This window comes from Xenopus laevis, chromosome 9_10S (genome assembly GCF_017654675.1).
Source record: "Xenopus laevis strain J_2021 chromosome 9_10S, Xenopus_laevis_v10.1, whole genome shotgun sequence".
NCBI lineage: Eukaryota > Metazoa > Chordata > Amphibia > Anura > Pipidae > Xenopus > Xenopus laevis.
The window spans coordinates 103,609,017-103,625,872 of record NC_054388.1 but is presented as its reverse complement, the minus strand read 5'-3'; the positions used below and the strand labels follow the sequence as shown (position 1 = coordinate 103,625,872).

At 41.3% G+C, this 16,856-nt stretch overlaps 1 protein-coding gene across 2 annotated transcripts in view; it reads left to right on the top strand.

Moving 5' to 3' along the window:
- The window catches only part of LOC108702318 (B9 domain-containing protein 1), a 40,522-nt gene that overhangs the window by 20,762 nt on the left and 2,904 nt on the right, over positions 1–16,856 (top strand). For both annotated transcript variants that reach the window (XM_041578715.1, XM_041578716.1), the window contains one exon: positions 11,084–11,151. In XM_041578715.1, the coding sequence (XP_041434649.1) occupies positions 11,084–11,151 (68 nt within the window). The remainder of the gene's footprint in view (positions 1–11,083; positions 11,152–16,856) is intronic.

Sequence of the window (16,856 nt, the reverse complement as noted above, 5' to 3'; positions counted from 1 at the left end):
TAACATATTCTACTTTTTGACACTAGATGGCGCAATTAGTGAGAACTGAAAGCAAAGAGATAACTCTCTGGAAATATGGAATTGTTGCAAAGGCTCCATAAATCATTGAAACAAGCTCCCTTAGCATTGTTTTCCATCCCCTCTTATTAAAGGAGAAGAAACTTGTTTAGCACTTGGGGGTGCCAAATGTTAGGCACCCCCAAGTGAATGTATTTACCCTGGGCTGGTGCTCCCATCAGCAGAAAACTGCACTGGTCCGGGGTTATTCCAGCGAACTATAACAAACAAGGGAAAGTTGTGCTCACCACTAATTTTTAAAACCATTAGGCGGGGGTGCAATGAGGCTGTGACCACAAAATACATATAGTCAAATACAAGAGGTCCTCTGCACTCAACCCATTATCAATATATTTAAGACAGAGACATTTTGTGCATACTGCTACTGAAAAATGCCTTACCCTTTAAACAACACAGGGATTGTTTGTCCATATATTGCAATATATTTAAGCTGGCCAACTACGTCACAGTCATCCCATATCTGGCCAGTCCTACGCTCAATTTTCATCTGATTCATTAAGAATTCTATTGCTTCATTATACATTTTACACAGGGACTAAGTTTTACCTGCAGCCTACTAGCTACAACATGGAGCTGGTCACTGCTCCTGTATAACTATAACAAACTCTTTTATTTGTCTATTTGTATTTTGTGGTCACAGCCTCATTGCACCCCCGCCTAATGGTTTTAAAAATTAGTGGTGAGCACAACTTTCCCTTGTTTGTTATAGTTATACAGGAGCAGTGACCAGCTCCATGTTGTAGCTCCCACCCTTCCCAGCTATAGTCAGGTGATCCCACTGGTGTCTAATAAAAGGGCAGCCAAGTTTGGGAGTTTTACTTTGAAAGCAGCAAGTAAGTTGCAGGTAAAATTTAGTCCCTTTGTAAAATGTATAATGAAGCAATAGAATTCTTAAAGAGTCAGATGAAAATTGACTGTTTGAAAACAATCCCTGTTTTGTTTAAAGGGTAAGGCATTTTTCAGTAGCAGTATGCACAAAATATCTGTGTCTTAAATATATTGATAATGGGTTGAGTGCAGAGGACTCTTGTATTTGTTTATTCCAGCGAACGCCACAGAGCGATCCTCTTCTGGCGGTCAAATTGCGGGCCGCATCAATGAACAGATGCAGTCAGTGATCCAATGGGATTTTTACCCCTGCCCAATCGATATCTGCCTGACTCTGTCAGAGGGCCCAATACATGGGCCCATAAACTGCCGACTCAGTCAGTCGGCAGCTTGTATTGGCCCGTGTACGGCCACCTTTATACGCATGCGTCCACTAGCGATGTACAATTTACAGCAAGCTGCAAGCGCAATTGACACAAAGGCCGCAATTAGGTCAGACGCAATGGTTGTAAGGTTTCAGATGTAATTAAGAACTTGTAGGTTTTTGTTCTCCCTGTGCTTGGATGGGTTTCTTTCCACACTGCAGTATCTTTCAGGGATTAAATTGGCCGTAGTGTATAAATGCGATAGGGATTGTGAGCTCCACTGGGGCAGGAGCTGAAATGCAAGATGTATAACATTGTTATAAAGTGTTCCTACCTCTATATCACCCTGCAGTCTCTATAATATACCCCACTCTTCCTTACCCACAGCTGTTGCTCTGTCAGATGCCGCTATATGTCTGGCCCTTTGGCATTGGCACGTTTGCAGCTCCTGAAGATACAGTAGGTTCGCTATCAAGCACACAACTTATTGTATATTTCTCAGCATTGTAATGGAAGTGGTAGAAAGAGAAACTTGCAGTCATGTTATTAACAATACCAAATTGGTTTCCTTGCTGTGTTACTATTGACTGTTCTGAATACTCCTCAGCCTTCCGGGTTTAATAAGTCTCATTAATAATTCCACTTTCATTTACACTGAGCAGCTCCAAAAGCCTCAGGAACATCATTAATAACATCATTCTCTAGATTTCCTTCCCAGCACATTTGTATCTAGCGGAAAACATCTGATTTCCTAATATATTTCACTCGGCTGTAGATTATAAGTAATAGCGCAGCCAGGCAGTAGCATTACTCGCAGTTACATGTGAAGTGAGAGATCCAGTGGTTGGGACAGAGCATGACAAAAGGATAATAGAACATATTCAGAGATCTAAAAGCTCTACAATTCAATATATAGTGAATAAAGTACCCCCTATTGTAAATTATAAGGATATTATAAGTTACCGAGGAGTTTCGTGACCATATAAAAACACAAGGCCGAGTGTTTTTATACAGGTCATGGAACTCCAGAGGTAACTTCAAATATCCTCATATTTTGCAACTAGAGGTACTTTATTTATTATAATACACAAGTTTCAGAGTCTGATGACATCAGAACTCATGATTTATAAGGATATATAATTTTGTGTATTATATATATATATATATATATATATATATATATATAAGTCCAACCGTACCCGCACTCTTATTCCATTATTCAATGTTGGGTGCATGGTCAAAGAAGCATAATGGACCAGCACTCCAATAATCTTCAAACATAAATAAAGGTCCCAATGAGGGCCGAAACGTTGTTTATACAAGTGATGACTCAATAAAAACATTTGTTTGAAGATTATTGGAGTGCTGGTCCATTTTGAATTATATATATATATATATATATGATTTGGAATTCTCTATTAGTATTTTTGAACTGTTTTCCCATTAAGGGCTCGTGCACTTTTCCCTGCACTTCCCTGAGGCTGACCGCATTTAAACTGAAGGCAGGGGAGCGCAGGGAAAAGTGAAGGTACGAAGGCTATTATTTTAAAGGGGCACATACTGACACAGGAGCATGTAAACGTTGAACACAGGTGGAATACAACATGCCTGCGTTCGCTGCTTACATGCGCCTATGTCAGTAGGGGGGCCATAAGGAAGAATTGACTGTGTTACTTTCTGCGCTTCCCTGCTGCTGAACGCATTTAAACTGAATTCAGGGAAGTGCAGGGAAACGCGCTTGTCAGTGCGAGCCCTAAAAGTCCATGCCCCCCACTTAAGTGCAATTAATATATGATTATTTAACATTTGGATTATTTAACATTTGGTGCTTGTGTGAGTTTGGGCTCATTGAAAAGAATAGAATGCATTTCTTGCTGTCGTTGAACGAATTGAAAGTGACCGCAGGGGAACGGAGCAAGAAACACTCATTTGTAAGAGCCCTAAAGCTAATGCCCCTTTAGTTTTAATCTAAACTGGACATTCAAGGCCCACATGTATTCTGATCAGCTATTGGAAGGTACCTTATCAATGCAGCCCTTGTCTGATGGTATTTTCAATCCTGGCTGATAGATATTTGCAGATTTTTAGCCTCGTATTTGTCAGCCAGGGCTGAGGACCCAAGAAGCTGCCAACTCAGTCTGAGGGATGTTCTGGGGCAAAATGTACCTTCCATTACAATTACTTTTATATAATAATAATCTCATCAGCACTATAACAATAAAAACATAGCTGTAGCAGTCACTCTGCTGTAGTTGTCACTCTGCTGTAGTTCCAGGGGTACCCAGGGCACAAATAAGCACTCACCCCAAATCTCACCCTAACTGACCTTCAGGCTGGGTGGGCCCCCTTAGCTCATAACAAGGTTACAGATATATAGAAACATTGGGGTAACAGTCACCCTGCTATAGATCCAGGGGTACCCAGGGCACAAATAAGCACTCACCCAAATCTCCCCCTAACTGACCTTCAGGCTGGGCCCCTTAGCTCATAACAAGGTTACAGATATATAGAAACATTGGGGTAACAGTCACCCTGCTATAGTTCCAGGGGTACCCAGGGTACAAATAAGCACTCACCCAAAATCTCCCCCTAACTGGCCTTCAGGCTGGGCCCCCTTAGCTCATAACAAGGTTACAGATATATAGAAACATTGGGGTAACAGTCACCCTGCTATAGTTCCAGGGGTATCCAGGGTACAAATAAGCACTCACCCAAAATCTCCCCCTAACTGGCCTTAGAGCTAAGAGAACATCCCAAATTTCTCCTGAACTGGCCTATAACAGGGGAGTAGCGTTTGCTTTAAGAAACACAATAATGGAAACTAGTGCATTATCTAGCTAAAGCTGGCCATAGATGTTGAGATTTTCAAAAGATCAGATCCTGATCGTGAGACCACGATCTTCTCAGAACGATCGTACGAATTAACCATCAACTAAAAAGACCAATTTGCCAGGAAAGCAAAGGGGAGCTGCCTGCTTGGCCCTGCAAACATAGATACATTGCACTGGGACCAACAAAGATTTTTTGACCTGGCCAATCAATTTCCTGACAGATGTCGGATGAAAAATCGAAACCCGCTAACAGCACGATAATTTCGAAGGATTGGTCGGACTTCCCTAAAATCGGTTGTTCGGCAAGAAGAATCGTCGCGTCTATGGGGAGCTTAAGCCTGACCTAAGGTAACTGCAGTTGGCCTTTTTTTACCTGCTTTGTTGAGCTGTGCCCCCATTTTTCTCTGTTTACATGCTGTTGCTGAAGAGTTTGTTTACCCTGAGTCATCTAAATAAATGATTATGTGATTCATCCGTGCCTGTGCAATCAACAGCATCAGTACCAGCGACAGCACCGGCTCCACTTCATTATGCACATATCTGCTCCACATCTGTATTCTGGCTGCGCTCGTGGCCCTTTTAACGTCTTGAACGCTTTTTTTCATTTCTTTAAGTCTCATTTCAGATGAAGGAAATTTCTCCTTTGATATAAAACTGAGATGAGAGCTTGTTTTCATAGTGAGTTTATTGGATAATTTGGACTAGCTGATCTGGGCGGCACCGCAGGTGTAACAGCATAGGAAATGCTATGGGGGGCGAGCTTTAATCCTCTGTTTGTAAATACCAGTCTAGGGCAGTCGTCCGTCACATTCCAAACGCTTTAGTTCCGCTGTTTTTTAAATAAAAGTCCAGAGATAATAGGGCTAATTCACCAATGCAATTGCCATTTTAGATGCAATTGCTGCATTTTTGCACTTGCATGTTTTGACGAATCACAGACAATTGTGCTTGGGGTGTACCATTCCCAGCATGCATTTGCTTCAAGGTGGCAGTAGCTCTAGGAATCCCCTATGTCAGTAGGTGCGGCTATAGATGATTCATCCAAACTGAATACGCACAAGTACAGGGAGCTTTATAGAATAGCATCAGTGTGACCGTGTCCCCCTTTTTTGCATGATCGCAACTGCCGCTGTAATGTGCTCTAATTGCAATAATAAACGTTTACCGTTATCGTTTAAGAAAATGTAAATCTAAGAAACTCACTGATATCGTTTCATTGCAAATTTTGAGTTGTTGCCAAATTATTTGTAAACGGATTTGCTACTGTGAGCAGTGCACAAAATTCCAATCTCTCAAATTCCTCATCGATCATTTATATACTCTCGCCTTCCCCCTCTGGTGATCAGAGATGGGGTGGGGAGGGTATATGAAGAGCTGCAACTCAGTGGGTTAGGTATGGGTGCAGGTCGACCCCGTAGTTGATACATTTTTAAAAGCAGCAGCTTCAGCTCTACTGAGCATGCTCCCTGAGCTTTATTAGAACCACTAGTGGTTCAGAAACCTGTGGCTTGGTTGGGTTCAAGCCAAAAAAGGGCCACCAGCCGCTGTACATATAAGGGGTCAGGAGAAAGAAAGAGCCTGCTCTGATGTTCTTCTGGATAGGAAAAAACATTAGAAACCTTTCTCAAATCTTTCCTAAGCAGAAGAACATCAGATTAGCCTCTTTTTTTCTCCTGACAACTTCCTTGACTACTTGGTGGTCAGACAGGTTGGAAAATGACCAGAAGGTGGAGCTGTTGTTACAAAATTCATTCATATTAACAGTACATGTATCCCTTAATATCTTGGAATAAAAACAAAATAAATAATTAATGTACATTGCAAAGTGTCTTACAACAGCACCACCATAAATTTTACATTCACTTATTTTAAAGGATTACTTACCCGATATGGGCTGCACCTCCTGACGCTCCCTGACTTGCACATGAAAATGACACCCAAGTTAGGGGAGGGGTGGGGGGACTAATGTGAAGCCTATGGCCATTCGTCAGATGCCCACTCAGTTTACAAAGTGCAAAAAAAAAAATGACCACTTGAACCCTTTTTTTGCACACAGCATGGGGCATTATAGATGATCTTTATAACTTTTCCTTTGTGCACTTTGACTGGGCTCTAGATCGAAAGGCTCTTAGTTGGTTAATGTTTCTGCAGCCTGCTCTTTCTTATATCTCCTCTAAAGTCAGTTAATGGGGCAGGACCGGCTCGGGTCTTCAATACCCTACTTAACCCCAACTGAAATTGGTACCAAAGAGAATTGGTGACTTAGGGTGGATGAACATTTTAGAGAGTCAGCAACTGCTACCGTGAAGCCCCAGAGGGAGGAAAAGAAGCAAAAATCAAAAAATAATAGTTAAAATAAAATAGTTAAAAAGAAAAGTTAATTACAGTTTACCGTTTCACCATAGATTAACTAAAAAGTGTTTGAAAGGTGATGTGCCCCTTTAACTAAAATGACTTGAGCATTTAAACAGGGTTTTCTAGGATTCCATATCCCAGAGCACACTAAGCATGTGCAGTGCCACTGACACACAAAAGATGACCTAACAAAATCCAAGATGGGGGCAGTTTTAAAGGTCTGGATCTACTGTTACAGCTGCTGAAACCCTGGGCTGGTACAGTAAGTTCAGTATACAAAAAGCATCTATTTTAATAATTGTATTTTTTAGTCTTTAGATAATCTTTAATATTATGTAACTGTTGAAAACTTTACAGTATGTGAGAGCAGGTAATTTCTCATGTAAATATTAATAAATGGATGTATTGGGTGTATCTATGTAGAAAGAAATAATTGCTCAGCAGTATTTATTTTGGGATCAAAGGCTGGAGCTCTTAGTAGTCAAACCTTTCCATGGCTGTAGGGAATACTGATTAAAAAGAAATATAAATGAATCCTGGTACATTATTTATCCTCTGCTTAGCTCTCTAATGCATTTAGACACAACAAAGGATTCCTGGGGGCAGCAGAAATAATTCAGATTAGGGAAAGGCTGGCTGGAGACTTCACCATTAATCATATTTAGATTGCGTGGGACAGGCAAGACATTTTGTAGAAAGCTCAGCTAAGTACCTGTAGCAGATATAAGGGATGTATATAAGTGTGTATAACTTAATAGAGCTTTAGTTGTACATGCATGGATACACTGCAACAATAGCATGTGTTAAAGGGGTTGTTCACCTTTGAATTAACTTTTAGTATGATGTAGGGAGTGATATTCTGAGACAATTTGCAATTGGTTTTCATTTTTTATTATATGTTGTTTTTGAGTTATTTAGCTTTTTATTCAGCTGCTCTCCAGTTTTTAATTTCAGCAATCAGGTTGCTAGGGTCCAAATTACCCTAGCAACCACGCACTGATTTAAATAAGAGACTGGAATATGAATAGGAGAGGTCTGAATAGAAAGATGAGTAAAATTAAACTATAACAATACATTTGCAAGCTGGAAAGAGTCAGAAGTAGGCAAATAACAAAAACAAATAATGAAGACAAATTGAAAAGTTGCTTAATTGGTCACTCATTATCATACGAAAAGTTAACTTGAAGGTGAACCACCCCTTTAAAGGAGAATTCAACCCTAACTTTAAAAAACCCTACATAGACCCTCCTCCCCCCTGCCTAAGTGTTACCCCGGGCAAATGCCCTAACGTTTTACTTACCCCGCAGTGCAGATTCAGGCATCAGAGTTCAAGGACGCCGTCTTCAGCCGCTTTGGTAAACTTTGGAATTTTCGTGAGATGCTCGTTGTCGCAAAACAGAGAATTGCTCCAACTGCGAATGCGCCTCCACGCAGGTCTCATTCCAAAGAGAAGAATATGGTGTCTGTGAACTCTGATGCCTGAATCTACACCGAGGGGTAAGTAAAACGTTAGGGGCATTTGCCCGGGGTAACACTTAGGCTGGGGGGAGGGGGGTCTCTGAAGGGTATGGGGGTCTATATAGGGTAGGGGTTTTTTAACGTTAGGGTTGAATTCTTCTTTAAGAGACACATGAGAATGGGGGTTAAGGTCACCATAGACATTGAGATTTTTCTCTCCCCAACAAGAAAAACTCCCCGGCATGTTGGGTAAATTGTCCATCATTTTGGGAAATATCTGAAATGTGCAGGACAAATAATGAATAAAATGTAGGAGACCCCTTCCTCTGCAGTCCAAATCATTCCTGTGTACGGGTGCATTTCACTTTGTTGCATCTGAAAAGTTAATGCCCCTTTGTATGATCTGATCATATGGGTGGTCAATTTGGGCCCAGATCTGCTTTTCTCATGACTCGCCCAATGAGTAGTTCTGTTAGTGCCTGGCCACTTTTAGACTCTCCAGCTTGATGAAGGTGGTCATACACAACCATATTAAGGCTGCAGCATTTCAAATCAGGCAGATATCTATTAAACTGGTTTAAAAAGTCAGTTGGGCACGTCGCAGCGTATATGCCCATATATATGGGTCCTCTCCAGTGGCCTATTCAATAGATATCTGAGCAATTATCTATTGGACATCTTTAAATTTCCTGATGGCCTGTATAGGTACCTACTTTGATTTGATCGCTTGCTCCTTGCCTGGTATCAGCCAGCACAAAGTAGGCAATTTGGACAAAGATCTGCTTGCTTAGGACATTGCCAAACGAGTGGCTTACAAGAACCATCTTCCCATGTCTTTCCCAGTCCCACTGCCTATCCTGAGCTTGCTTTCCCCAAGTAATCCTCCCTCATCTCCTGCTTCTGCTGGACTTCACTTATACACCACATTCATACAGTGGTTGGTTGTGCCGAAGATGCACGCTCTATGGATTGATGCCTTAACTATGGATTGGCCCTAAACAAGTCTTTTCCATACTTTCTTGCATTTATCTTCTCTTTTCCATCCAAAGTCTATCTCTGCCTCCCCTACAAGTGTTTGCTCACCTTCCCTTCCTTTTTCCCCTTGGTCTGATTCTCCCTCTGTATGTCTATTTCTCCCTACCTTAAAGGAGTAGTACACCCCCTTTTTAACATTAGCTCAATGAATAGGGTTTGTTTTTAACATAGATCATGCCTGTTGTTTTAATTGAGAAATATCTATAATTTTTTTTCTTGCATTAAAAAAAGGATCAAAGGCTTTCTAACTGTCTGAAAATAAACGACTTCCTGGTTCTGCCAAGCCACTGTTTGAGTAAAGGTGGCCATACACAGGCCAATATGTAGCGTTCACCTCAATGGCCTGTATCCCCGTCCCCATGCTGGGGAAATATACGCCATTGTAAAATTACCAGTCCACAGATAAACTCCCAGTATAATGAACTGTTCCTCATCTCAAATCCAAACAAAAGCTTAGGGAAGGGAGGGGAGTATTTAATCAGAGCTCCTTTAAGCCGTATCTAGAAAGGACTTGGGTTAGTGAGTGGGTGAGGGACTATAGTGCAAAACAAAACCATTTTCCATTGGTGCTTTGTAATAGCAAAACATTAGGGAATATTTTCTTGTCTTTGTATAATTACTCATCAAAGTTGCTGAAAATGGCATATGTTATATACAGAACTTACTATACTAACTCAGATTTTCAGCCGCCCTATAACAGTAATGGCCCAGGCCTTTAAAGATGTCTACAGGAGCTCCCCATCTTGGATCTTGTTAGGCCATCCTTTGAGTGTCAGTGGCACTGCACATGCTCAGTGTGCTCTGGGCTGCTGCTGAGAAGCTAAATTATCAAGCAGAAATTAGGGTTGTCCAAGAAACAATGTGCAGCATTTTAGCCTAATTCTTTGTTAAGCTTTACTTCTCTGTGTCTGCTTTTTCCTCCTCAGGAGAATTTCTCATTCATTCCTGCTACATATGTCTTTCTCCCTTCGTCTATTTCTCTGCTTTTTTTACACGATTTCTCCCTACCCACAATTTCTCGCATCTATCATGTGCCACCCAACACCCGGCTCTATTTTCTATCAATCAAGGCTCAAGGCAGCTATAGGCACAAAGATATAGTCGTACAAATCTAATCGTACGATTTTCTGACCGTGTATGGATTGTCACAATATTTTTCGTAGAAGCCGATCGGTCATTTAGTCGATCGAACAGGTTAAAAGATTTCTGTCGGCTAACGATAATTTGACAATATTACTGGGTGACTGTCACTTCTTTTTGTCAGACATAACTTTCCTACGATTGATGTCACAGCCAGAACATCGTCTGATTTGTTCTTTTTATACTTTATTTAATCTGAATGGTTAGTGGTAGGCCGCACGATCATTCCTCCGATATTCGTCCGATATCTGCATGTCTTAAAAGAGCAGCTGACAAGTGTCTCATTCATTGCTTGTTTACCCTCTAGCCCAGTGATCCCCAACCAGTATCTCATGAGTAACATGTTGCTTTTCAACCCTTTGGATGTCGCTCCAAGTGGCTTAAAAGCAGGTGCTTTATTTTGAATTCCTGGCTTTGAGGCAAGTTTTGGTTGTATAAAAACCAGCTGTATTGCCAACATAGGCTGGACATCACACTACATTTAGCTTGTGCTATGTATATCAGTTGAGATGCCCTAGGCTACTTCAGGTCTACATATACCCCAGTTATGATCTGTTTGTTGGAAATGTTGGATCAAACTATTGGGATCAGGCCTACCCGTCTGGCCAAATTGGACAAAGATGTTTTTGTGTATTGCCAGCTGAAATGTTTATTGCTTAGTATTGGTGAGCAAGCCTTCCACCATGTATCCTTAGACTTGCCTCATCTTGTCTTGTTTGGCAAGATAGAGATCAACGTGTAACCCAGAAACAGAAATTCTATGCCGTCAGGTCCCTGACAGCCATTCTATAGCAAGCAGTTAAATCCACATAAAACACTTATTTTTTTGGATAATTTGGCCAAAGCACAATGTTACATTGCCCTGACCCGTGCTATTAGTGACTATTTTACAATGCAGAAAGATGGACTGAGTGTTATATACTGTTATATTGCCCCTCCTATACGTTCTATAATCCTTCTTAAAGAAATAACTTGTGATTTTTTTCCCTTCAGCTGGTTTATGGGACGGCGCCCTGAATTCACAGATGCCAAAGTTGTGGCCCAAGGCGAAGGAAGAGAAGGTAATGGAGATCAGCATGGAGTAGACTGGTCTCTCACACTTAGTATTGTATCAATAATGTAAAATAGCAGCAAAGGTCAATTAATCCTTTCACCTACCTGCAATGATATCACACAGCTGTAATCTCATTATCTCTTCCACCTGCCTATAATGATATCACATATAAATGTAGTTTTTTTACACAAACACCCCTGACTCCATAGATTGTTACTCATACAAACCATTTCCCACTGTGAAGTGATGGATTCTGGAAAGAGAAATCTCTCTTTTCCTAGTGGGTAGTGCATAGATTCTCTGAAAGACAGGATCCCAGTCCCAGAATGCATCACTCCACAATGGAATAACTGAATCCACTTTACTGAATTCATATTTTCTGGATTTGGACAAATACAGAATCCTCCACATAAGATCCTTCCCAAGTTAATAATACTGCATTAGCAACATGTCTGCCATAACACGTCAGCAGGTCACCTTGGCCAACATGATGATCCATGAATGCCAACCTGCTATTGTATCCTCCAATGTAGCACAGCTTGGAGCCCTGTTATTGTCAAGAATGAAGAATAAAATGTGTTTAATTGCAAATGAAAAGCCATTTCCTTTATATTCTATCAGCTGCTGGTGAGTAATTAGGAACTTGGGCTCCCCTGCAGATGGGAAAAGAGGGAAGGAGTGAATCCTCTCTAGCAACCTTCTGGACAATCTTAGAGTAGAAAATATATGGGAGGCTAGTCACACAAAGGCAACACAGTGCAGCCACACTGCTTTCACTTACCAATAAATGTCATGCTGTCATTATAGCTGCTTATTTACTCATCATTTTCATTCTGCTTATTCACAAATAATTGGGTCTGATTGTTTTCTGTATGGAGAGATGGTGCCTATAGTAACAGTGGGATAATAATCTCTGGGAAGGGAGTGTGACTGTGGGATAGCAGGTATAGTAGGGAGAGATGGTGCCTATAGTAACAGTGGATAATAGTCTCTGGGAAGGGATTGTGACTGTGGGATAGCAGGTATAGTAGAGAGAGATGGTGCCTATAGTTACAGTGGATAATAGTCTCTGGGAAGGGAGTGTGACTGTGGGATAGCAGTTATAGTAGGGAGAGATGGTGTCTATAGTAACAGTGGGATAATATTCTCTGGGAAGGGAGTGTGACTGTGGGATAGCAGGTATAGTAGGGAGAGATGGTGCCTATAGTAACAGTGGGATAATAGTCTCTGGGAAGGGAGTGTGACTGTGGGATAGCAGGTATAGTAGGGAGAGATGGTGTCTATAGTAACAGTGGGATAATAGTCTCTGGGAAGGGAGTGTGACTGTGGGATAGCAGGTATAGTAGGGAGAGATGGTGTCTATAGTAACAGTGGGATAATAGTCTCTGGGAAGGGAGTGTGACTGTGGGATAGCAGGTATAGTAGGGAGAGATGGTGCCAATAGTAACAGTGGATAATAGTCTCTGGGAAGGGAGTGTGACTGTGGGATAGCAGGTATAGTAGAGAGAGATGGTGCATATATTAACAGTGGATAATAGTCTCTGGGAAGGGAGTGTGACTGTGGGATAACAGGTATAGTAGGGAGAGATGGTGCCTATAGTAACAGTGGGATAATAATCTCTGGGAAGGGAGTGTGACTGTGGGATAGCAGGTATAGTAGGGAGAGATGGTGCCTATAGTTACAGTGGATAATAGTCTCTGGGAAGGGAGTGTGACTGTGGGATAGCAGGTATAGTAGGGAGAGATGGTGTCTATAGTAACAGTGGGATAATATTCTCTGGGAAGGGAGTGTGACTGTGGGATAGCAGGTATAGTAGGGAGAGATGGTGCCTATAGTAACAGTGGGATAATAGTCTCTGGGAAGGGAGTGTGACTGTGGGATAGCAGGTATAGTAGGGAGAGATGGTGTCTATAGTAACAGTGGGATAATAGTCTCTGGGAAGGGAGTGTGACTGTGGGATAGCAGGTATAGTAGGGAGAGATGGTGTCTATAGTAACAGTGGGATAATAGTCTCTGGGAAGGGAGTGTGACTGTGGGATAGCAGGTATAGTAGGGAGAGATGGTGCCAATAGTAACAGTGGATAATAGTCTCTGGGAAGGGAGTGTGACTGTGGGATAGCAGGTATAGTAGAGAGAGATGGTGCATATATTAACAGTGGATAATAGTCTCTGGGAAGGGAGTGTGACTGTGGGATAACAGGTATAGTAGGGAGAGATGGTGCCTATAGTAACAGTGGGATAATAGTCTCTGGGAAGGGAGTGTGACTGTGGGATAGCAGGTATAGTAGGGAGAGATGGTGCCTATAGTAACAATGGATAATAGTCTCTGGGAAGGGAGTGTGACTGTGGGATAGCAGGTATAGTAGGGAGAGATGGTGCCTATAGTAACAGTGTATAATAGTCTCTGGGAAGTGAGTGTGACTGTGAGATAGCAGGTATAGTAGGGAGAGATGTGTCTATAGTAACAGTTGATAATAGTCTCTCGGAAGGGAGTGTGAATGTGGGATAGCAGGTATAGTAGAGAGAGATGGTGCCTATAGTAACAGTGGGATAATAGTCTCTGGGAAGGGAGTGTGACTGTGGGATAGCAGGTATAGTAGGGAGAGATGGTGCCTATAGTAACAGTGGGATAATAGTCTCTGGGAAGGGAGTGTGACTGTGGGATAGCAGGTATAGTAGGGAGAGATGGTGCCTATAGTAACAGTGGATAATAGTCTCTGGGAAGTGAGTGTGACTGTGAGATAGCAGGTATAGTAGGGAGAGATGTGTCTATAGTAACAGTTGATAATAGTCTCTCGGAAGGGAGTGTGACTGTGGGATAGCAGGTATAGTAGGGAGAGATGGTGCCTATAGTAACAGTGGGATAATAGTCTCTGGGAAGGGAGTGTGACTGTGGGATAGCAGGTATAGTAGGGAGAGATGGTGCCTATAGTAACAGTGGATAATAGTCTCTGGGAAGGGAGTGTGACTGTGGGATAGCAGGTATAGTAGGGAGAGATGGTGTCTATAGTAACAGTGGATAATAGTCTCTGGGAAGGGAGTGTGACTGTGGGATAGCAGGTATAGTAGGGAGAGATGGTGCCTTATTAATTCATAACATATTTATCACTATTTTTACATAATTACCTAAAATTTCCACTGAATACTAATTTTAAACTCATCACTGCACTTATTATTTATAAAGATCTGATTTGGAGTGCTATTTTCAGTGGATATATAGCATGTAAGCCTTCTCCTTAATGCCATACTGATATTCTCCTGTATGGATCTGTACATTTGGTACCCAGCGGGTGACAGTGAGAGACTGGCGTCATTCTCACTTATAATTATATTCAGACACACAAAAAAGAGCAGACGAGTCCCTATTTATCACTTAAGTGTTGCCTTTTAGAAAGGAAATGAAATGCGACTCAGAGAAGCTGACGCTCGCTAAACACGAGGGAATATGAAGCTCCGTCACAGCAAATGTTATCAGCATTTTTCCAGGGGGCCCTAACTGCCAGAAAGGCTGTCGCTAAGAGAATGAATGCAACCCCCGACATTTTCCTTTTAAAGGAGAAATAAAGCTCAACAAAGAATTAGGCTACAAATCCAACACATTCCGTTTTGGGCTTCTGCACCAGCCCAAGGCCACTACAGCCCTTTAGCAGCTGACTATATATACCATATAACATTCACAATACAAGGATGATGAGTCACATGACATGGCAGCATAGAAACCAGTGCATTCTGCATCAGAATTGATTAATAATCAGCCCTGCAGCATCAGCTTCTATGACAGATGAACTTCACTTTTTTTTTATTTCCCTAAACTTAGTTTGTCAGCAGCAGCCCAGAACGCACTGAGCATGTGCAGTGCCACTGACACACAAAAGATGGCCTAATAAGACCCACATTGGGGAGCTGCCGCACACAACTTTAAAAGACTAAGGAGATCTAATATCAGATTACATGCTACTGCTGATGTAACTGGTGGTGGCCCCTCCCCTTCTATGATGTCACCAGCAGGCTCAGGTATATATACCAAGATAGATGGTGATTTGGGTTCAGTTGAGTGCAGGTTTTTAAAGAAAGGGCAAGTCATTTTTCTGACACTTTCATCACTCCTACCTACTGCCTCCTGTTGTTACTTAAAGGAGAACTATCTTGAAAATGACAATTTGGGGGCCCATTTACTTAGTTCGAGTGAAGGAATAGAGGAAAAATAGTTCGAATTTTCAAATGGTCGAATATGGCTACTTCGACCATCGAATGGGCTCCTTCGACTATGACCTTTGACTTTGACTTTGAATCGAACGGTTCGAACTAAAAATCGTTCGACCATACGATAGTCGAAGTACTGTCTCTTTAAAAAATTCTTCGACCCCCTAGTTCGCCACCTAAAACCTATTTCCCGATCGAAGGAATATCCTTCGATCGATGGAATAAAATCCTTTGAATCGCTCGATTCGAAGGATCTAATCGTTCGATCGAACGATTATTCCTTTGATCATTCGATCGTAGGAATAGCAAAAATCCTTCAACTTCGATTTTCAAAGTTGAAGGATTTTACTTCAACGGTCGAATATCGAGCGTTAATTAACCCTCGATATTCGACCCTAGGTAAATGGGCCCCTTAATGTAAGCTTCAGCATACTGAAATAAGAAACTCTCTAAATACAATCAATTAAATATTCTGTACTGTTTCTGAAATAATCAAGTTTATCTAAACTATTCCTCTCTCAGTATCTGTTTCTCTTCCTCCTGTCTTCTTGCAGCAGTTGGGTGTCAGATAGTCGTTTAAAGTTAGATCCAATGGGGTCATTTATCAACACTGGGCAAATTTGCCCGTGAGCAGTTACCTATAGCAACCGATCAGTGATTAGCTTTTAAAAGCCTGAAAATATCACGCCCGTAAACTGAAATGTGAGGTGCTAATCCATAGGAGGCTCCCAATGAGGGTCTCCAAAACTAACATATAAATAACCGAGAACGGATTGCACACTCAATTTACAAAAAATATAATGTATTTATTACATAAGAAAAAAGGGGAGTTACAAAAATGACAAAAATAATTGGTGAGCCCAACGCGTTTCGAACATAGTGGTCTTCCTCAGGGGCACAAATAATAAATAATCAAAAAGAAAAGGCAAACATTTTTGTAACCCCCCCCCTTTTTATGTAATAAATACATTTTATTTTTTTGTAAATTGAGTGTGCAATCTGTTCTTGGTTATTTATAGCTTTTTAAAGCCAGCTACAAGTAGAACAATTAATGCAGCAATCTGGTTGCCATGGGTTACCGCCCATGGGCAAATTTGCCCTATTTTGATAAATGACCCCCAATATGTCTTATAGGGGGGCTCCTTTCCTAGCAGATATTAGAGCTCACTCAAATAACTGATTCCAATACAAACAAAATCTAACAAAATAACTGACTTTAGCACAAATCCTGCATGTAGAGAGACATGATGTCTGGTGAATTTAATAGAGTGAGCTTTAATACATCTTCTAGGCAAAAGAAGCCCCCCTATAAGATATATTGGATCATTCATCTGACACCCAACTGCTGCATGAAGACAGAATGAAGAGAAACAGATGCTGAGAGAGGAATAGTGAAGATAAACTTGATTATTTCAGAAATGGTACAGAATATTTAATTGATTGTATTTACAAAGTTTCTTATTTCAGTATATTAGATTTTCGTGATTGTTCCCCTACAGGCAATATGG